We start from the raw sequence: 23,769 nt of genomic DNA, 5'->3' as shown, positions 1-23,769 counted from the left end.
CATCGAAGCTGCATGCTTCGCCCGTTCCTGAAAACTGCTGTACCAGGATGGAGCTCATTACTCCTGGTTACTGAGGCCCTGTGGTCCTGCGCGTGCAGCAGCAGCGGCGGCTGCCGGCTGCTTCTTGCTCTGTCGGAGCAGAGATGCTTGCAGCAGTCAGCATTGGTCCTTCCCGTAACGCAGAGGTGGCTTGTTGACAGCTCGCTCTCCAGGAAACTATTATTTTCTGTTTATTGGTACCGATACGGTAGCACCAGCGTGGCCAGCGTATCAGCACCTATCCGGTTACAGTACTGTCGAAATCTTAATTCTGCTAAGGAAAAATCTGTAATCTGAACGGTACTACTTACTTTGACTTGTGTAATGCTGAATATGAAAAATACTAACTGTAGAAATGTATTGGATGGGACATTTTTGGTATTCGTTATAGCCCATTGTTTGAGAAATCTAAGCATAGCATAAAATCAAAACCAAAGGAAGGACGGTAAGTCAAAACAATTCCCTTTATCATAGTAAAGCAAACTAGTTTGGTCTCATCCAAAGTTTGCTTTTTTATTTTCTTTTTTCTTTATTTTTCCCAGTAGTTCTGAAGTGATAATATGCCACATCTTTCAGTTTGATTTTTTTTTTTTCTGGTTGAGTCTTGCTGATTTATGTGCTGAGAACTGATATTCATAGGAAACATATAAACCTGATTTTATTTTTCTCCTCTAGCCCCTTGGTTGGAGTGGGTCTGGAGGAGGGCCACAAAAATGATCAGAGTGATGGAACACCTCTCCTGTGAAAAAAGGCTGAGAGAGTTGGGAGTGTTCAGCCTGGAGAAGAGAAGGCTCCGGGGAGACCTTATTGCAGCCTTCCAGTACTTAAAGGGGGCTTATAAGAAAGGTGGGGACAGACTTTTTAGCAGGGCCTGTTGCGATAGGACGGGGGGTAACGGTTTTAAACTAAAAGAGGGCAGATTCCGACTAGATCTAAGAAAGAAAGGTTTCACAACGAGGGTGGTGAAACCCTGGCACAAGTTGCCCAGAGAGGTGGTAGATGCCCCATCCCTGGGAACATTCCAGGCCAGGTCGGACGGGGCTCTGAGCCACCTGGTCTGGCTGCAGATGTCCCCGCTGACTGCAGGGGGTTGGACGAGGTGACCTCGCAAGGTCCCTTCCAGCCCACACCGTTCCGTGGTTCTGTGTCGAAGGTCGGGGGCAGAGCCGCAAGGTTCGCTTCCAGCATGAGCCGCCGCCGCGTCCCGCAGCCGTGCGTGGCGCAGCCGCTGCCCACGGCTCCCCGCGCCGCCGGGGCGGGGGCAGCGCTGCCCTTGCTGGAGCGCGGCCGGGGCGGGGGCCCGAGGCGTGGCGCGGCGGTCCCGCGGCGCGGGCGGCGTGGCAGGAGTGACACCTCGTGGGTGCGCGCAGGAACCGCGCCCGGCCGGGCGCCCACGCTGCCCGCACGGTGCAATGATGTTGTTTCCGCCAGGGGAGGGCGGGAGCCCCCACGTCCCGAGTGGGCACCTCTCACGGGCGCGCCCCGTGGCGGGGTGGGGGGACGGGACCGGGTGCCCCCGGCTGCAGCCGCCCGCCTTGCGCTGCCCGAGCCGAAGGCCGGATCCTGCCCCTTCTCACCCAGACGCTCCCTGCCCTTTCCCTCTCCCCTTGTAGCTTTTTTCCCTTGGGAAAGAGTGGGTTACCAGAGAGAAAATGCAGGGTGGGGTAAACAGGGTCGTGGCAGCTGAAATGAAGCCCACGTCACAAGTAGGGGATGACCTATCTGGTGCCGAGGTTGATACCAAAGTGCATTGCCTCATTAAAAGTTGATGAGACCAACATGTGCTTTACCAGTCGCACAGTCAACAGCTAAACCAGAGGCACAGCACAACTGACAGTAGCCATCGTTCAAAAAACCCCAGCTTTCTTCATATCCCAATGAAAAGAACATGGAATGTTTTTGTTAGGTTACACCTGAGGAGAGCGTCTCTGTTAAGACGGTTCCTGGGAACTGATGTTGCTGCACTACAAGGAATTCCTTCTAGGTTGCTGGGATTGTATCAAGATACATTGGGCTTGTCTTGAATTGACTTCAGTAGCTATGGGCACCGATTTTAAAGATGAAGAATCACAGTGCTGCACCACTGAATATAAAAGTAGCCCCAAAGAAAGAAAAAACAACGGCAGCCACGGGGCAAAGCCGGTATGCCAAGGTCTGATTTGGCTCTGGATACATGCAGAGGCTGAGGACTGATGGAAGAAGCAGTTGCACAGAGTTGACTGCGAGCACCCAGGGAAGCCTGGGCCTGTCCCCGGCAAGAAGCCCCGGTGAAGAGCCCCCTTCCAGCAGGCTGCCCATGGGGAAGGTGGGCTTCGAAGCTGTGCATGGGAGCACTGCTCCTGGTTGCTCTCCTGATTGCATCCAGGGCAATGGGGTTTTGGTCCTAGGGTCTGTAAGCAAACAGGCTGGCCAGAAGGAAATCCGCTCCCACCTAGTTCTGGTTTTAGGGGGAGCCTCCTGGTAAGGGCTAAAATATCGCTGGTTAACCACTGCCAAGGTGCAATGGTACAGTTTTTATGGCTCTTCATACGTCACTTGCTATCTTGGTGAGAACGAGAAACCAAACCTAAAAACTGTGCTTGAATTTCATGGGCTTCCACCTGTGTAGTTAAGTTGCGTTCGTGGGTGCTGAAATATTGTATGCAAATACATGTGTTTCAGTTGCGTTGATGTTATGCTTCCTTTCCCCTCTTCTCCAGAGCCCCTAGCCCATGTGATGAGACTGCTGAGAAACTCTGGCTCTGTGCATTTTAATCTTCTCCATTTAATCTTTTTTGCATATCCCAGTCCAGCTTTACCAAAGAACCTGCGCTCAGTCTGTGAGGACAACAGGCAAACCAGGGCTATGCACCCTAAGGACCTCAGAGGGTGAACTGTTCTGGGGAGGCTTTTCTATGGAGAATCATGTATGTGAGGCGATAGTCCAGCTTTGACACTCGGAGGATAAAAGGAATGCTTTTTCTCCATTGGTAATAGACAGCCAACTTTCATAACATAGTGTTTAGTGAAAAATATATTAACTGTTTATATGTTGGGTTTTTTTTAATATATATCTGGAATGGTTGTTATGTCAAGCAGTTGTCCCGGCTTCAGTGGATGGAGAGAAAGTTTGTCTTTGCTTAGATATATAGCACTCCCCTTCAGGATGGTGTCATTTGATAATTCCTGCCACATGTTCTTATGAGTAGGATGTTTTTGTTTCCTTACTGTGTCTCCCCCCAAGCCCTGCTGAGCAATATTTCAGATGGTCACGGCCAAAAAAAGCATGTGACAACTTCCAGATGTTCCAATAATCAAAGCAATTTCCAGATCTAAGGGAGCACACCAACAAACAAATGAAGGATAACTTGAAGGGCTGCAGTCTAGGTGGGGGGTCACGTTCAGAGGTGGTGTAGCAGGCTGAAGGCTAGTCCTTTAATATCTGGAGAATTCACTGATGTCTACATCATTTGCTAAAAATGAGACAGTCTGATGATGTGGCTGGGAAGGCAGCAGAAACCAAAAACACGGGGTCTGGTCATGGTTTTCCCGCAGCTTGGAGCTGCGCTGGCTTCCCAGGAGAGCGAGGAGGGCTGCCACGGTGCGGCGCAGCTCTGAGCTGGGCTGGCTGCTGGGCTCCAGCTCGCGTAAGGCTGCCGGGCCTGAGAAACGCAGCCATGCCCTGCTGCCTCCACACCACCAGCGCATCTGGGGCTGCGTCCTCGCCGAGCTGGCGGTGCCCGAGGCCGTGCTGCATTCGGCCGAGAGAGGGAGGGACACCTCTCAGGCAGGGAAATGCCTGCTTCTGGCTTGCTCCTGGCTGGCTCGTACAAGCACCTGTTCAGGCATTAGTAACTAGTCCACAGCTGGGTTTTGGGAGCCCTTCATCATCCTAGGTGATTTTTGTTGGTCCATCCTCCCAGATTTATAGAAACAGACATGGCAACTGAAAATGTATGGTGGGGCAGTGTATTCCTCTCTGGGAATGTAGAAACATTTGTCATCAAGGGGAAAAAAAAAAAGCTTGTATTAAATCGTTGGCAACCTGATGTCTGCAGAGGCGAAAGAGCACGGCTCTGTGGTGCAGCACGTTCGGCATGGCAAGCGGGAACGGTAGGACGGAGGCTGCACGTCGCTTACTGCTGTCGCGCGGGCTGGGTGGTCCTGTCGCTGGTCACAGGAGGGACAACGTTCCCACCCCACAGGTTCCTACAGCGAGTCTGCTGGTACCTTTTTGTACGCTGGCATTTTATGTGGCAGTGCCTCTGCTGCCGACGGCACATCCTTTGAAACAGATGTGCTCTGCATCTGCCTGCCGTGTGTGTAACTGGCACAGCTTTGCTGGAAAACTGTTTTACAAAGCCTTCCATGTGGAGCCATGATGGGGAGGGGCAGGTATTATTATTATTATTATTATTATTATTATTATTATTATTATTATTATTATTATTATTATTATTATTATTATTATTATTATTATTATTATTATTATTATTATTATTATTATTATTTCTACTGCTATTACTACTACTAATTTGTGTGGAAACATTACCGGCTTAAAACCTGGCTCAGCTGCTGATGAAGGGAAGAGCTAATCACGTTGAGGGAACTGCTGAGTTTTTGGACATTGCTGTGGCTCCTAAAGGCTGATACATTTGAAGTGTAACTCTTTGGGAGATTGCTACCGACTACTCTTTCCCCTTGGTAGTAAGGCTTTATGTGACTCTTTGTGCAATCTTATACGGGTCTTTTACCACTTTGGAGGTAATGTGGCAGCAAGCTAGCAAATCGACTTCCTTACTAGGAAAAGGAATAACTTTGTGAGAGTCTGTCCACCACCAAAGGATGACTTTTGTCAGTCAGCCTCTCTGTATTGCATTCCCCAAGAATTTGTAGAACTTCTGCAAGATTGTTCTTTGGTTTTGTTCAAGGAATCCCTTTGTAGGTACACAGAGGGGAAAGACCAATACACTGTTCGGACCATGGTGGCTGTGTGCATGGAGGGGCCTGAGCCTGAGAAGGGCACTGGTAGCAGTGTGGGGGCCTTGGAGGGGACACACCACGACTCGGGCAAACACCCAAAAGTGAGGAGGATGCTGCAACTCACACGAACACTGGTACCTGAATGTGATGCAGGAAAGTGATGTCCATGAAAAATTAGATCTGGGCCATATAACAGTCATTTATTGTGGTGCGTCATCTCTGTCCCGATTCATGTCTGTAAGAGTGGGATAACAAGGTTACCTTATGTTGGAAACGCTGAAAAGGTTTGGAGGCCTATGTTCTTTCTACTAGCTGGAGCATCGACAGCATGTGCTTCCACCATTTATGATGTGATTGTCAAGACTGCAAGCTCTTTGCCCACATCCCCAGGGAAAGTGATAATTACCTATGTATGGTAAATTAAAAATGGAAACCATTCACTGCACTGGAAAGTGACTCAAGAAGGACAGGTCATCAGTGGGGGAGGCTTGATAAGGAAAATAAGGAAAATAAAGCTACTGCATCACAAATCAGAAAATCGTGGGAGAAAAAAACAAGTGGCCTCTATCCACTATCTACACATCTATTGATCATCCACCCATCTCTCTACTAGCTACATATTTGTATGTTTTTATTTTTAAAAAAAGGCAAGGGAGCGGCATGGGGAGGTCTGGCTGGGGAATGAGGAAAGCGGCTAAAGGACCTTTTCCCTGGCTGGTAAATCCGTGCCTGGTCTCCCATCAAGGCTTCGTAGTTTAGAAGGAATTGCAGTTTGTTCTTCAAAAGATGTGTCAGTCTGTTATGGATTAAGAAGACAATATGCCTTCCACATTTATTCTCCCTGCAAAGACTGATTTTTGGAGGATTTGCTAGTCACTTCATTTCAGACACATTTCTTCACATGTTTGGATTTCTTTGTGGTTAAACTTAGACTCTGTCCTTCCTGAATCCTATAAGGCTCGCTGTGCGGTGTTTGTCCTTTCATGGTCATCACTGGTACACATCCGCTGCACTCATTGTGCTCTACTAAAATCATTCTGTCAGGGTAAAAGAGGGAGGACCCCAAATACAGTTTTGTAACAAAAATTCCCCAATAGTTTCCAAACTGAACTTAATTTAAAATGAAAGATAAATCTTTCCCTTGCTACTACCCAGGTGTGATCTTCCCAAAGCTTCAGACATGAATAACCTCTCCGAATTTTCCAGCTATTTCAATATTCCAGCCGTACTGAACCCAGCCTGTGGCTCTAGCGTCCATTCAGGAAAATCTGCAGGCAAGGCCAATGCCTGACATCGCTATCCATTAAAATCAATGGTCACACATCTTTTACTTTACTTTGTCAGTATTCATTCCCTTCCATTGCTTGTTTCCAGCTGGACCTCCATTTTTAATGGGAACTTGGGAAGTTCCCACTACTTTCCTGCCTCTGCCTTTTCTTCCTTTAGAGCTCCTAGTCTCTTTTCCTTATTTAATAGCCATCATTCTCATCCGTTGACTGCAGATCTTGGCCAAGTCCTGATAAAGTCCATGGAAAGGTTTCCCTGGAATTTTAGATGCATTATTTCTGTCGTGTTTTTTTCTTTCCTCTCCTTATTCTTCTTGCCGCCTGGCTGGCTGATTTAAACAAATATTTTCAGAACAACTTGTCCTCGGTTGACTAAACTGGTAAATAATGGATAAATATAGTTTTGATTGGGAACAGCTTTCTGGCAAAGGATGGAGTACAGCACTAAAGAAGAATTTTTCTCACCTTGAGTCATGGGATCTGGCTGGTTAAATTAAAACCATTTCCTTAACCTGCCTCTACAACACACAAACATCAGAGATGTCCTTTAGCTGCACTGATACTTGGTGCTGCCTACACTACAGCAGCTACAACACCCAGGCAGTAATTCTATTTTGTGAAACAGAAATAGCCTCGGTTTCTTTCTTTCTGTGTATCAAAAGCAGTACAAACCTAATTTATATATTTAAGCAAAGGCTTAGGTTTATTTTTCCCAGTAATTTTTTTTTTCCCCACCATCTGGAAAGGAAATGTTGTTCTATCATAAGCTTCAAGGTTCAACATGTAACAATGGTATTATAAATTCCTGAGTGTCCTAAGGCTGCCTGCCGACCTCCGTAACTCAGTCCTGCTGTGACAGTGCTGTCTTCTTATCAAAACGTACTTCACTCAGCCTAGGAAAAAGATGTTACTACGTTTGTTAGGATGAAACTTTGCATATTGTCTACAGAGCATATAGAAGATTTTTATAAATATATTTCTATATGTTCATTCACACCGAGGGTCTATATAAGCATTAGAGGGTTCTTGATATTCATAGTAAAAATAAATACCTAACTCGCAACGGTAATATGAATATAAGTCGCTGTATTTTGAATTTTTATTGTAATAAATTATAGCAATAGTTCACACAACCCAGCTATTATCTCAGATTGTCTCTCTGCAGAATCACAAAAACAATCTGAGTCATCCCGACTTGATTCATGTTCAGTTCCTGTTTGGGAAGGCTTCCCTCGCCATCAGACTGCCTGGTGATGCGTTTTTTTCTGTGAAAGCTTAGATTTTGTACGACAGTCCCACAGTCTATGGCGGGTGCTGCAGCATGAATCATGGAAAAAATGCATCCCTGCTTATTTGTAGCTGGTTATTTTTGCAGAAGTCCACGTGGAAGACGGGCCACGGGATTTTTTTTCTACGTGATACGTGTATCTTTTGGGCACTCCGATGAGGATTGTTTAATAGAGACTTATCAAACCTATCGAAAGATGCTCAGCGTTTGAAACAGGGAAAAGAGGTGCAGCTGACACATAGAGTCAAGATAGAATATGAACCAGTTTCAGAAAGAAAGAGAGCGAATTTGCCTTTATGAATAAAGCAAGGCACCAGAGAGTTCTTTCGCTCTTTCTCCCAGGGTCGTCTTCACAGTCTATCACCAAATTCTTGTGAAACTTTTCTTCATCTTTTTTCTATCTTTCATTTTACCTACGTATAATGTGTTATTTTACTTAGTGCATGCAGAATATATTATTTCAATTAGTACACGGAGCTGATTAATTAATGAATTAACTCTGTCACCCTCACCTGAAAAGCCTGACAGAAACAGACTCCTGCTTGCCAACCTTTCTCACGTCCCTTGAGAGAGGCCTCCCTGGAGGGACACCTCTCCGAGGTGCAGATGCAGCACAGCGGCTCCGTATAATACCTTGGGCGTGAAGCGGGGAACGCTGAAGCTACACGGGATAGCGGTGGCACTAGCTAACCTTTCTGCGGTTGAACAGTTCAGCAGTGAGCGGCTTTTTTTTCTGATAGCGTCCTGCAAAAATACGGTACTCATTTAACTACCAGCAACAGCGGTAGCAGTCAGGGCCGGTAGGAGAGTGAAATCATCACTTAAAACATCAGCAGATGTTGCAAAGATCAGGAGATTAGGGCTATCATATGTAATAAGGATCAAAAGAATTCTAGGAAAAGAAGTCTGAAGCGCTCGGTCGTTTGGTGGCAGACGGCCGAGCGATGGTCACGTAGCCGGTGGGCAAATGCGAAGCCAGACACAGAGGAACAAGGTGTAGGGACAGCGGTCCCTGGAGGGAGCACCCGCCACCGGGGCGCAGCGAGCTCAAAGAGGGCACGCCGGGCCGTCTTCAGGGCGTCGGCTGCACCTGAACTCCGGGTGCGAAACGGGTCCAAAGCGGATGTGACCCATGGGAACGCGCGTTTTTGACAGGGAGGCCGCGCTTGCTCTGTACGTGTCTCGAGCGCTGAGGCGTGCCGTTTGCTTGAAGCGCTGCTAAAGACTGCCGGGAGCAAGCAGAAGACTGGAAAGCACCTTCTGGTAGAAGTTCTAGGTATGCAGTCTTTTAAGCGTATCAAGAAAAGGTTGAAGGATTACCGGGTACAGATGGTAAGTATTTACTTCAGGACTAACCCTCTTCCAATCTACCGATATAAAAAGATCTGGCGGCTGGAGTTGGACAAATCCGCGGGAGGAAAAGGCTACACGTGTCACCAGTGAAATACTTAGCTACTGGCATGGATCGCAGTAGGTTATTGTGGCTTTTCTACCATCAGTAATTTTTAAATCGAGAATAGATGTTGTTGGTTTTTTTAATCTAAAAGATGTACTCAAGTTTAAACTGGATCAAATTCAAGGATGTTCTGTGTCCTAAATTATGTGGTTAGGTGACCACATGGCAACTCCTGGTTTTATAATCTGAAAAGCCTTTTGATCTGACAAATAGGGCTGGAGGAGCTTTTACTGTGCTTGAGAATTTGGATTCATGGATGCTCATTGTGTTTACTGGGGTCAGCACTCACCATTTTTCCTCCTTCTGAACCAGCTTGGCACTGACTGGTCCCAGCTGCAGAGCTGCACTAGGCAGACCTGTCCTGCCTAGTCCAAGGATGCTCCTTTTTCACTTATTTCTCTCCTCCCAGGCTGGAACCCCACATTCATTTTTCCGAGGAGCCAGGAGCCACCTTGAGCCGGGGAACTTCTGTAGCGCTTTGAGAGTAACCATTCACAAAGACCTTACAGCTCTGAACTACAGCACGCACAAAGAACACTTTTTCTCTAGCGACTACAAAATGCTGCAATAAGCTTTGCTCAAATGAAACCTCTATTAGCGGTAGTGGAGCTTTGTATGTTAGCCACCAAGGATTTGACTGTCAGGTAATTGTGATTATATGTTCTCTTCAGAACAACTTGTATTATTTAAGAAAATCAAACTCCAATCAAGCTGTTCAGAGGTTTTGAAATATTCAGATGTAGAGCTCCCAGCTTCCCTGGTTTAGCCATTGGGGTACGCTGCAAAATGCTGCTAAGCAGGCAATAGTCTCAGGATTTATTGCAATGACTGAACTTATAGATACAGAAAGTTCACAGAAAAGCCTGGTCTTGTGAACTTTCAACCAGCATTTGCAAACTAAGAAGCCATAGATTATTTATATAATAAATGGATGCGTATCTGTCCAAATGTTTAATAAAGATGATATGTGCGAAGCATGAAACAAGTCATTTTCCTCTGCAGTAAAAATACATTTCTTCTACTGAATACAGGACAGTGGCAATAACAGCTTAAATCTTTTGAATCTTTTATGTTTAGAAAATGTTACTCTGACAAGAATTGTACTAAAAATACACATGTACCAGTTGCAACTCAAATATATTGAGGAAATTTTCTCTCTTTAAATATGTCTCCACAAATCTGCATTTCAGATTTATATTATCGCCAAGGCACTTTACATTTTACATCACGCCAAATGCCTACATTAACTGTTGATATTTGGGCTCGACAAGAACAGGAGGGACGTGAGGAGAGGGGAGGGACTAAAATGAAGTGTGATTGTGTTAGTAGCATTTCTAAGCTTGGGTCTGGGTCTACTGAGTGTTTGGCAGCACATTTTCAGTCTCAAAACTGGAGTGGTGGCTGCCCATCAACCCTGGAGCTAGTGGTGAAGTTCCCAGGGCGGGAGCCTGTTCTTTCCCACCGGCGCTAACCACACCTGCAGCACGAGGTCTGCTGCTCTGTAAGCACGAGTCTGCCCTTTTAGCTTGCTTAATCCTTTTCACGTAAATACACACACACACACACTGCTTCTTTTGAGTCTAGCTCCTTCACCCTGAAAGGATGCAAAGATGCCCGTGCTTCTTTCTGCCAAAGGACTCCTGAAGACTTGCGTTTTGGGAAGAGGTAAGTGGTGGAGGAGATGGACCTGCAGAGGTGAGAAGGAGCGTTCCTCAGAGCTAGAAATTACAGCACATCTCTGGTTAAGATCCCAAACTCCAGCTTTATTGATTACAGTAAAGAACCCCTAGTGACACTAAATGCTGCTTTACTGCTGCCATTAGTATCAGGCAAGGAGATACAAGTAGTTGCAAGCCAAAGATTTCACTCTATAGGACTTCATTAGAACAGCAAAAGGTGAAGCCAGGTGATGGAATACACATTTGTCCACAGTTTGGTGTGACAGGCATCCATTCCTGAACTGTCCTGTGCTGTAGTATCTGCTTTACATTCCTACACAGGGCTTTCAAACAGTGAGAGGAAGTGGTCAATCCTTCCAAATTTGATAGGGCAATATTGGCATTGATTTCTGTGGCTGCAGTCATGTGTCAGGAGATTATTTTATGCTGGCATCATGAGTTCAATACACATCTACATCCTTGATAATTAAATCTCAAAAACTTGACTTTAAGAGATGCCAGTAAACTCTTATTTTCTCTAAGCCGCAGTTCTCTGTAGATGTAATCATAGTAACAGGCATCACATTTGTGCTAACAATGGCCAACAAGGGCTGAAAACTTGGCCCTGCTGAAATCTTTGGTAAACATTTGGCTGAGAAGCGCAAATAGGTTTCCACACAAAAATAAAAAGATGGAGGGGGAAAAATAGAATTTTGTGTAACAATGGTAAAATGTGCTTGTTTTTCAAGACAAGGTGGGGTTTTTTTTCATCCAGTTGGACATCTCGGATGTCAATGTCCTTAGTTTATAAAATTTTGTTTGTGTTAAAATGAAACAAAAAGAGTTCATTCCTCATTTCCATCTCTCCCTCCAAACCAGAAAACCTGGCAGGACTGTGTTTTAATGCAGGTGCTGGCAGAGCCACAGCCCTGCTAGGTACCAGGTAGCACATTGGTGGGTGATGGGGCGAGTCGTATGCCAGCTGAATTCCTTCTAGTGAACGCAGGGATTTGGCTCACATTCTTAAAAGCTGCTGACACCCTGGTCTGCAGCCCCAGACAGTCTCTAGAGATCGTCCAGCCTTCAGACAGAAAGTTTCCTCTTTGCAGAGCTGATCTAGCAAATGCCCGCGCTAATCAAAGCAAGTCCGTCCGTTGGTTTTAATTGACTTTGGAAGCCAGCTCTGTAAAACAAATACCTGTGGCACCAAATATCTAAACCATGAAAAACACTGCGGAGCATCAAGTCCTCGATCTGTAAGCCATATGATATTTCTGAGTAAGCGTTTCTAAAAGTTGACTCGATCGTAAGGAAAGGAAATTAGCTGAACTCCAAGACGTGCCTCATCTTTTTGGTGACCATAGGAATTGCTATTAGCACGTTGTACAAAGATTCAAAAACGCTGCCAGAAATTATAAGGTTAAGTAAGATTGTTTTGTTACAGGCTCTTTGCCTATTTCCCTTTAGAATTAGTGTTTATTTATTCATGATGTCGACTTCTTTTTAGTTGCTTCTTGCTGATGCGTTCAAAAAGAGGGACGACGTCAAAAGCAGGAGAAACAGCAGATGGCAGCACCAGGCTGCTTTATCTGGGCTGTTCGCGAAAACTCGGAAAACCCGGGGACCTGGCTGAACAAAAGTTTGTTAGAGTTTGTTTGCTTCAGATCTCCTTCTTTTCTCCTGTTCTTTTGGATTGTGGGGTTGTTTTTTTTTTTCCCCCTTCTGTTTTTTCTACTCACTATTGGAGAAAAGCACAGCAGAGGAGGAAAACTGCGATGTCAGGTCATCCTGTGTTGATTTAGTAGAAGATAGGAAGACCTGATGTGACCTGCTGAAAAGATGACATGAGGTTATGGCCTAGCCTACCAGCGCTTCACGTCATATTAAACACTCCACAGGGGCAACATCTGGAGGGTTAAACAACTGCTGGGTAATGCAATTTTAAATACCACTTCATCAAAGTAATAGACTCCACAGGACCCTCTTGGGATCTGTAAACTGATGTGTTCCAGGCTTTGTGTGCAGCAGCCCTTTTGTGTAGCACATTAAGGAGAGCCTGATTGCTCTGACTGTTGCAGAGTGATAGAACTGAGGTTTGCAGACTCATCTACAGCACATCGCCTTGCTAGGCCTGGGATCAGATGTATGGCCTTGCTTTTTCTCTTCTTTTTTTGCTCAAAGCTTGAGGGTTTGGATATCCAAAATTCCTGTGAGCTGAAAAGAAGACTTTAGAACAACAGATTTATGCTTGAGTCTATTTTAACAGCAGTGTATGAGCTTCAAAATGAGATCGGATCCCATGCTTTCTGTATCCCAGAGGAGTTACAGAGGAGGAAGCAAATCTTCTCTGCACTCTATAACCAGCCAAGCTTTCAAACTTAATAACAAGCTGATTCCTCAGGTCCTTCCTGGACCTGGCTACTCTCCTGCATTCTTCAAGTGCAACCCAACCGCAGCTCCAGAAATACATATCATGAAGGAAATGTGGTCTCCAACTTGGTGGACCATGGAGGCTGGTGCCACCAACCCAGCTGCAAATCAACGTAAGTGCCAGTTAGTAGAATGGTGTGCAGTTTTCTGAAATAACTCCTTCCGCTATTTCAGAGCTGCTAAGCAACAATTAAGAAAAGTCCCATTAAACAATAAATCACTTTAGTCCCACTGAATAATTAATCACTTTAAGAGAGGACAGCCCAAGAACTTTCTCTATTGCCTGCTAATGCAACATTTGCTTTCTGAACCCGAACCTAGCAAAACCCTTAGCCCAGACAGATCCCTGCGTCCGGGCAGACAGAATTTGACAGCTGTCACCAACCCATCTTTGTCACCACCAGGAGCATGTGGAAGGACACTTGGTAACTCTTTTCCAGGGAGAAAAATTTAGGATAAGGCTTGCAGCTGGCATGAGCCAGCAGCGTTCAGCCAAGGTCAATGGAATGTCTTCAATACTTTCCAAGCAGGGATCTGCCCTTTCTGCTCTCCTGCTTGCAGACCCTTCTCTCTGCTTTACTGCAATCATTTCAGATCAAAGGGCACTGGAAACTCCTCAATTACCTGACACAGTTTCAGTTCAGAAACGTCTCTGGGTAAGTTTTTGCGTGATGCCTTTCAGAGAGGGAAGCTGCCAGTAGTCATAGAGCGGGGGGAGGATGTCTGAAGCTGACTGTAAGCCACCATTGCAATTTTATTCTTGTTACTGGGTATTTGTAAACTCTGGGAGGCTTACAGAGACCAGAGAAATGTGCTGTTGTATCTCTGTCCCCACCAAGCCATATAACATAGTCAGTCTCCAGCTACCTTAGTGTCAACAGGAGCACAGACCTGAATCGTCCCTGAAGTAGGTGCTACAGCCTCGCGTGATGTCCTCCATGCCATTCCTGCCCAAAACGTTTCTATCAGGCATTCCTATCCACAACTGATCATAGTAGGTAAATTATTCTTTGAAAATTTATGAATGCATATATATATGAAAGATGCCCTCCCCTCACTAAACCAGTTTGTGGCCTACGCTTTAGAAATAGAACTTATTAAGACTGCAGACATGTGAGCTACTGTAAGTTACTTACTGAAATTATTTTCCATCCCTTGTTACTGCTGAGGAGACTGTGGCTGCCCTCCATCTGTGTAGAGGTCTTCATAAGAAAATGGGGAGCAGTAGGGAAACAGCATGGATTCTCCAAAGAATGCATTAGTTTATTTATTTATTTCAAACGTCTTTCATGTCTTGGCTTTGTGCATCTTTTCCAAGAAGCAAATGCTTCACAGATGGAAAGAAGCAATTTTTAGTTGTAAAAATTCTAAACAGTTCAGGTGAAATGAAAAACAGAGCTTCCTGGAGACATGCCAGCTTTTTTTTGTTTTTTTTTTTCCAAACCTCACTTTGATTGTAAAAATATTCACCCACCTCCAGACTTTACAGCATGAGAAATGCCCTGCCTGGGGTCTAATCTGTGCCTGAGGTATCGCTGCAGGGTCGATTAGAAAGGAAGGCTCCTATTTCCGCACAGACACTACACATCTGCTCTGATTTTCTGCAGGATAGATTTGCAGTAACCCTACTGCAAAAATTGAGTCTTATATAAACCCAACTTATACTGGCATAGCTCCTCTTCTGGAGGGAGCTCTGCTATGTTGTCATCAGGAAAAGGTCTAATTTGTCCACTGATACTCTGTTTTCTGTCAATTCGTATGTCTAAGTAATGAAATCAGGGGAAAAAATCATAGGCGAACGGCGAGAAAGTGTAATTGAGCTTATTTTTAGATACCTCCTGCTGATAAAACCCTTCAGGATTTACGGCAGACCAAATTAGCGGGAACTTTTGTAGTTACCCTCAGAACCTTTGGATATCACACACTGCCTGTGAGATGTCCCCCACGCTCCCCACCGGGGAGCTTGACTCACCCTCCAGGACATCTGCCCTGGAGCCAGGCACCTCGGCACCCACGACCTGCCACGTGCAGACTGCAGCCGACAAAACGGTACCCGCCCCACGCGGGGCAGGCGTCTGCAACAGCGGGGACGAGCATGGGCGACAGGAGCTGCCCCTGGGCAACGGGCAGGTCCAGCTCCCGTCACGGGCTCTAAGCCGTTCGGGACACTCGGGATGACAGGCGGAGGGAAATACGGAGGAAGGCCTGTCATGATTAGCTGCTGCCGCACGGCTGGGGACGCAGCTCCGGAGCACGCTAGCGCAGGAGGCTCAGCCACCGGTTCGCTTCGGGTGTTGCAGTGGGTTTTACAGCACTCTCAAGGAAGACAGAAGAACGCTCCACAGTGGGTGCTGAATCAGAGTGTTGGTGTGTAACCCAGGGTTGTTTGCTATAAAGTCTCGGACATCCCCTGAAAAATGTTGAGTCGTACAGGAAATGTGTGGTTACTTGTGTAACTGTTTGCAAGATATACAAACTCATCAGGCTCTGACTCCTAAGTCTTATGACAATAATGCATTTTCTTCCAGACATGTTCAATTGCATATCTGATACACATACTGCTCAGCCAAAATGACTTGTTAGTGATTTATTTTGAATATCCAGCCTTTACCATATGACATCACCTCCTTAACTTGATGAAAAAAAGGCTTAGACTGAATTCTTCCCATTAAAAATAATGGGGCAATGTTTTCTTGATGCCAATATTTACTGATATCAAAGCAAAATATTGTCTTGGTTATTTGTCTTAATTTAGCCCAAACAGTACACAAAACACAGTGTACAAAAACAGTATGTTCTTTCTTCTAAACCAGTTCATCACTTACTAATTACTATATGATTTGAATGAAAACAGAGGCATGATTCAGTGATGCTTTATAGAAATTTCCTTAATATATCTGGAGGCTTTTTGTTACCCTGATTGATAGGGGTAACATAAGATACATATATGATATATATATCACAGAATCACACAGAATCACAGAATCACTAGGTTGGAAAGGACCTTTAAGATCATCAAGTCCAACCATTAATCCAAAACCACCATGTCCCCTAAACCATGTCCTGAAGTGCCACATCCACACATATGTCATATAAGATGCCTTCCTATATTTCCTTTCACCCAAATTCTCAGAAGGATTGCTTTTTAATTGTCCATTATACAAAATACAGCAGAATGAGACTCAGATCCTTTGCTAAGATCTCTAAGGAACAGCTGTGTTATGTGTATGTATACTGATAGTAATATACATAGTGTGTATAAATGGGTTGTCTGTGTGTGCGTATGCACACATACATATAATCAATTTTTAAACTTTAATTAAAGCTTACAGATCCCAACGGTATTTGAACATTCCTCAAAATCAGGTGTTGCATTTGTGTTGGATTTGAATACATTTTACACATGCCATTTAATATATCTAAATCCAAAATGAAATCCAAGCTTGTATTAGAGAAAATTCATGTGAAAACTGATATGCCCAGAAAGCATCCTCTGCTCTGAGCACAGACCTGGACACAGCCAGAGATGTGCTTTACCTTCCTGCGATTTCTCTCCTATTTGGAAACTCACATGGAAACTCAAGGACTGCAATCTCCGGAAAGTGTCATAGAAAAAGTAATTTAAAGCAAGGACTGCTGCATGAATTCCTACAAGACTTTGTACAGAACTAGTCTGCCTCCAGCGCACCGGGAAGACAAGATTTGATCCAAGATTTTTGACTGAGGACTCTAGGACATGTTTGACTATGAATGAATCTGTCTCCTCCCTGTTAGATTTCTATTGGAAATCTTTAGCAGAAGCTGTGAATGCATTTCTCTCAAACCTTTCTAACATAACACCCCTTGCTTACACGCAGTCACCAGGCCTTTGCTTCCATCCACACCAGGCGCGTTCTCCTCCTCCCTTCTCTCTACCAGTTCCCGTATGAGGCTCCTGTACCAAGGGTGGTGTGGCGTAATGGCAACCATGTTGTGTCAGTGGTGGACACTGGAAAGTCCGTTCATCGATTACTTCTGTGCTTCACTGACTACAAACATGCCCAGACAATGCCAAGCACATCCAAGACGAACTTTTAGCCATAGCCCACGCGTTGTTGGCAGAGAGGAGAATTTCTGCCCGGTTGCCACTAGATGGAGTAAAGCCAAAACTGTAGATTTAATTACCCTTGCGATGGAACTGCATCCGCTTCCTATATAGATTCGGGGGGGTTTTTTTCCCTTAAATGAGTCTATTAAGCTGAAAACCAATCCTGGCTCTAGATGGAGTGAAAGATCCCTGTTTATTTTAGTATGCCACACTGATTTGTAACTGGGGTTCACGTTCATGGCACGTGGACTTTCCAGTTTGTACACTGGAGAACTGAAGTCAAATTCTTCAAAGACTAGTGACCTTCTTTGTCTTCCAGCACCCAACACAGATGAGTAAATAAGGAGTCTAAACTATGGAGAGAGCCCTCGTGCTGTGACCGTGAAGGTACACAGTTTCTACCTTTAGGTATCTGATGTAGATCATTAATGTCTGCTGGTACAAACATCCTTGAAAGAGTTTATTGGTAGTCCATCTTCCCTCTTTCTCTTTCGCTCTGTTAACATGCCTCTTGCATTTGTCCTTGCGGGCATCTAAACTCCCATCCTCTGCTCGACTAATTATGTAATCATAATACACGGGGAAATCACAAAATATTTTGGCTAGGGGTGCGGCGAATTATCACTTACACTGTTTTCACAGCACAGGTGGCATTCCCAGATGCGCTCAGCATCATCCTAGTTCTGTTTCCAACGAGGGAGGTTTTACTATTGCCTTAAATGGCAGCTGACAATACGGTAACAGTTATGGCTTCGGAAAACACATTGTGTATAGATGTGCATTTTGAAAAGTATGGTGCAGTTTGAATAGGTAAGCATACACCTATAAAGTTCATTACACTGTTGTTTCTGTAACTGTGACAATTCTGCGTATACACGAAACTGCTGAAAGCCCTGAAAGAAAGCCCAAAAGTGCTTTATGTACTGTTTTGCTTAGTTCACTAGTGGGCTTCTATTCCAGTTCAGAGAACCCTTATATCCCATCACATACTAATTGGCAAGAAAGTAAGCAATTCATTCATACTTTTCCTTGAATCTGAATTGTAAGCTGTTTTTTACTATTTTTCCTTCCGAAGCGGGAAACATTTCTACTTCACAAACTTTGAAGATCTTCTGCTAACCAAATGAATGCCTTGTAGATCTCTGCTGCCACTAATACTCTTCCAGATGAGGCTGCTTGGATGTTATTTTTTTCCACCAAGTGAGGCTCCTTTTTACTGTAGTCAGTGATGAAATGATTTAAGGCAATATCTGGTCAGAAATCCAAATACATCTCATCAAGAACTTTTTAAAAGAAAACGTTGTTGAGGAATGCTTCTGCTTGAACAATAATCTTGTATTTTCTCCAGGAAGTTTTGAACAGATTCAGGAAAAAATAGAAACTTTGAATCAGAATGATGCATCTGTTTAAAGTGGTCTGTTATGGTATTTTTGCATTATTTTTTTTAAGCAATGAAATTACTATTTATAACAAACCAAGACATTATAAATGTATTTTATACTAATTGATCTTCTGACTCAGAACACCATTTCATTTAGGATTTTAAAACTGATTCGTAGAAATTACAGGTCATCTGGACAGCAGAAAATGTGCTGTTTCAGTGTAGAGTACATCAGTTTGAAACACAAACTATGTTTCTACATGCAAGAATATCCAACTACTTCTACAGAGCTCTCCATGCCAAATGCTTAGCTCGCCATCTTGCGCCTGCACACTTCACGACTCTCAGGGTTTAATGATCAGAGATGGCTTGTGAGGTCTCAGTTGTGCAAGCAAAGCTGATTTTTGCTCCTCCAGGGCTAGTGGAGCGGGGTGAGAGCCAGGCCATTCCTGTCACAGACAGGAGAGGAAGAGTGGGTAGGAACATGAGAAGGATGAAGAGCCAAGGGAAAGCACTAGTGGTTCAGGCTTGCTGCTCCTGGTTCTTCCAGGGGGACAGGGAAACTGAGCCCAGCTGGGCTGTTTCCAGCCCAGGACTTTGACAGCTTCCCACATCCCAGCTCTTTCTTCAGCAAAGCAGTGGAAATATCCAGGTTAGATCACTGGCACAGGCAGAGTCTGTTTTTTCCCCTCTCTCTTCCATGGTAGTAACCTGCCAAAGCAACTTGCCCAGGCCTACCATTAGCTCTGATTTTGACTAATAATTTGTTTACTTTGCTCAGTTCAAGAGTATCATGCCAGAATTTACAGGGTATTTTGGTCAGGCGCCTGTCTTCTGCTACCAAAGGGCATGAACCCCTCAGCAACCAAATTATTTTTCTTGCCGAGACTGTAAAATGGGTGGAGCTAGCATGTCATTACTTTCCAAACAGGAGTTTGGCTAGGCTGTCCTACGTGTTACAGGACTTTTGGACACAAAAAATAAAGAGTTCATTTACCCTTCTCCACTAATAAACTTATGACTGTGTTAATTACCACTTCCTCGACATCCCTGCTGGAGTATTAGTTTAGTATCACATCTTATGAACATCAGGTACTCATATCAATAGCTCTTGCAGTTAACCTAGATTTTCACTCAGGGCTCTCATACACCAATTCTACCAATTCCTTATCCTGTTTTCTTCACAAAACTGGGCACCACTGTATTAAAAACATACTATGAAGAAGCTGACAATTATTTGTTGCTTTGATTAAACACTTTGAGTGTAACCATTAATATCCATATACATTTCTAATCTGCGTGGGTGGAGAGATCCATCACAACTACCTAATTCAGTTTCCTAAAAATTGGGCATCAAATAGAAAGGATGTCTCTAGCTTTTTTGGTACTCAATGGAGAGAATGAAGCACTTACATGACAAGTAATTTCTTCTGAAAACATATGTAAGGCTATGGCATAAATAACTCTTCAGAGATGTTTTTTCTCTCTGCCAGTCATAAAAAAGGATCTAGATGACTAACTCGTAGGTAACTAATGTTTGGAAAGCTAAATTTAGGTCATGAAGATGATCAAAGGGCTGGAGTACCTCTCCTGCGAAGAAAGGCTGAGAGAGCTGGGGTTGTTCAGCCTGGAGAAGAGAAGGCTCCGGGGACACCTTGCTGCAGCCTTCCAGTACCTGAAGGCGGCCTACAAGAAAGCTGGAGATGGACTTTTTACAAGGGCATATAGTGGTAGGACAAGGGGTAATGGCTTTAAACTGAAAGAGGGTAAATTTAGATTAGATCTAAGGAAGAAATTCTTCACGGTGAGGGTGGTGAGGTACTGGAACAGTGTCCCAGAGAAGCTGTGGATGCCCCCTCCCTGGAAGTGTTCAAGGCCAGGCTGGATGGGGCTTTGAGCAACCTGGTCTAGTGGAAGGTGTCCCTGCCCATGGCAGGAGGGTTGGAACTAGATGACCTTTAAGGTCCCTTCCAACCCAAACCATTTTATGATTCTATGAATTGCAACAGTTATGTCTTAACTTCAGCATCTGGTGAAAAAAATGTTTTTATGTGCATTACAAGCTCTATATTGGGAATATAGCTATGTATATGCTAATGTATACGTATTTAAACAAGTCTTATCTAAACTCCCATATAGCTACAACTACATTATACTCATTTGCACCAACTACATTTATTTCAGGATAGGGTTTCTTTCTGTCTCTCTCCTTCCTGACCTACCTTCCTATCTCTTCATAGTCTGGAAGACATCACTGCCTAAATACTTGGTATGTGGTCGTAGTTTTTTAGCTTTCTGAAGAAAAAGCATTTGGAAACATCTCACTCTCTTCATTGCATATTGCTTGGCAATATTCTATAGTGCAAAAGTGGTTTTAAAATTGGGTTCATTCCTGTTGCTCGACTTGTAAGCCTCAAGCCTTTATATAATTTTGCAGCTGTGAAATATCATTTCATTCTAAGGCTGTAAAGAAAATTGCTTCCTTCTCTGTTGTTTGGGCAGGACCACCAAGCGAAGCGGAGGAAGGATCCTGCCAGAGGCTGTGTCGGCTGTGCCTGGGGTCAGAGCAGGGGAAGGCCAGCGGCCGCGGCTCGTGCGCGCACAGCGTTTGTTCCGATCGCCTTCGTGCCTGGGAGCGCAGGAGCCGACAGCGCGCGCCCGGGACGGACACGGCCCTGTCAGTCCGCCTCACGCGTGTGTCCTTGCTGTTCAAGCCTGCCATTCAGCCACCCCAGCGCTAGGCCCGTCCTTAGTCGGGAACGAAAATTATGCCAAGGAAAGCGATTCTTTTTTGATAGGGACAAACGTCAGAAGGGGCGAGGATAAGATTAGCAAAACAGCTTCCATTGCTGACCAAACACGAATTTAAACCCAGGTCACCAAAGGTGAAATGTCACTACACCGAATTATGTAGTTTTGACTTCCCAGTTAATCCCTATTTCAAGGTAACGAAACTCAACTGTCAGCTGGAATAGTGTGTCCAGCCCCAGTATCCGCACATTCAAAAAGATTTGGAAAAATTGGAAAGCTTTCAGGAAACTGCTTCAGGAATGCTTTGAGAACTCTTTAATCCAGCAGACAAAGGCATAACAAGAGCCAATGTCAGAAAGCTGTGTTTTGAAATATTCAGATTAGAAAGAAGGGGCATGAGAATTGCGTAGTCAGGGAGGGACTTACTAGATTCTCCATCACCACAAACTTTTGAATGTAGACTGGTTTATCTTGTAAAAAAGATCATCCTCTGCTTAACCAGAACTATGGTTTTGAGGCCAGAACTAGCAAGATGCATCAGATTCCCCTTGGGCCTTGGTAAGCAATAAGTCAATGAAACGTGAGGTACGTAATTTCAAGCCTTATGCCTCATGTCTTCTCTTTTTGAGCGTGCATGTAAATGTTGGTACAGTAATCTCATACCCAAAGGAAAACCTGAGCCAAGCTTTAGAAAAATTCTGATAATTGGTCACTTTAAACTATGTACTTAGATTCCTATAGATAAAAAAATATATTGTATATTGTATCCCCCCCCCCCTTTTTTTTTGTTAGTATTGAAGATGTGAGCTATGATCCAAACTTATATATGTGTTCAAAGAGCCGGAGAAGAGCTTATGCTGCACAAAACAACTATGGAAAACAATTTACTCTAGGACTCTTTCCTGCCATGCTTACTTAATATCCACTTGCAAATCATAAGCTCGTCATATTTGGTCAATATTTAGAGCCTTTCAACTACATTTTAATTTAAAAAAATTACTGTAAATATACTTGAGACCATTCATATTTTTTTTGTGTTTGATATTCTTATTGCAATGGTTACCTGGTATGTTTATGCTACCTGAGTAGATAAGTAGTGTAACACATACAATGCAAATACTCCCACATTCAGATCAAAGCGTGACATCCACAGATCTTCGCTTGAATAAAACTTCATTACTTAACCAGAATATGAAAAAGTACATAAGCAAAACTGAAATTATTTGAAGTTCTAAAAATATTCTCTGAGTACTTTGTAGCGGCGCAATGAACATTCAGAAGAAAGTGGCATGATACACCAGAGACTTCCAATGTCCCCTTCTATTTTACACATCATTTTTCCAGGTGGTACGCTGCCCCTTTTTACCTAGTGTTACTCCACCTCTTCTTTCAATGTGACTTTGTAATTGTCAAATCCTTCTGTCACCAGAGCTTTCTCAGACGCCTCCTCATGCCTGTTTTCCTTCCACCCTGACCACTCCAGTTCCAGGTGTATTACTTGGGAAAATGAGGAGGCATATGTGCAAGTCACCTTGCTGCAGCTACACTGGGAAGTTCTGCTCATCTGCAGCGCATTTTTCCACTGCAGGTGGCCAAGGCACCTGAATGAAGTATATAGTACTTCACAGTACTGCATTATATAAAGTAATATTGCCACTATGTGTTACCCACAGCACCTCAGGCGCTGCAGAAGTCCTAACCCTTATCTCTGAACATTAAGCCCCAGAAGATTATTTCTGAATTTCCTGATTGCTAGAGGGAATGGCACTAAGCCTATCTTCTTATGTAATATTTAAGTAGACAGTGATGGTATTGAAAGCAGACCTGAAGATGTGCGTATATATTCGGAAGTTTGCTTCTTTCTACTTAAGTAAGTTCGCTTAATAGGAGTCAATAGTATGAACTGTACGTGTCTACAACACATACACCCCTTCTCAACGAGAAGGCTCATAAGGCTGATCAATGCAAATACAGATCTAGGACTAAAAGAAAGATAATTGGGGGGGGGTGTCTCATCATCTTGTTTCTAGCATGATTTTAGTGGTCTAATCTTGTTTCTCTAGCATGCAAATTTCTCCTTATTCCTACCCAGGCTTACTGTCGTATATAGAAAAGCGGATTATTCAGTCCCTTATAGCACGGCATGAAAAGCGAGACAAGTACACACAGCAGTACTGTCATTTTTAACTTGCTGAAGATCCTCAAGTACTTTGGAGCTGGAGGCTTTATAAATACCTGGTTGTAATCAAATACGTCCCTTGAAGAAAGGACAGTGCTTTTCCAAATGCAGTGTCAAGCACTCATGACACCTGCAGACCCTGTACAATAATAAGCATTCCTGCGCTGCCTTGACTGCTTTGTGTTCTGTATAGATGATTCCCTTCTGTTCCCTGCATGATTTAACATGAATTAAAATCTATAGCATATTTTA

General features: G+C 44.1%; 1 protein-coding gene across 1 annotated transcript in view; it reads left to right on the top strand.

Moving 5' to 3' along the window:
- The window catches only part of RGS7 (regulator of G protein signaling 7), a gene marked incomplete at both ends in the record, with an annotated part of 259,392 nt that extends 249,790 nt beyond the window's left edge, over positions 1 to 9,602 (top strand). Inside the window, one exon of the mRNA XM_081997367.1 lies at positions 9,441 to 9,602. Within this exon, the coding sequence (XP_081853493.1) occupies positions 9,441 to 9,602 (162 nt within the window). The remainder of the gene's footprint in view (positions 1 to 9,440) is intronic.
- Between the last annotated feature and the right edge of the window lie 14,167 nt (positions 9,603 to 23,769).

The sequence above is a fragment of the Phaethon aethereus genome (genome assembly GCF_964289735.1).
Source record: "Phaethon aethereus genome assembly, chromosome: 3".
In the NCBI taxonomy this organism is placed as follows: domain Eukaryota; kingdom Metazoa; phylum Chordata; class Aves; order Phaethontiformes; family Phaethontidae; genus Phaethon; species Phaethon aethereus.
This window is presented reverse-complemented; position numbering and strand designations above follow the sequence as displayed.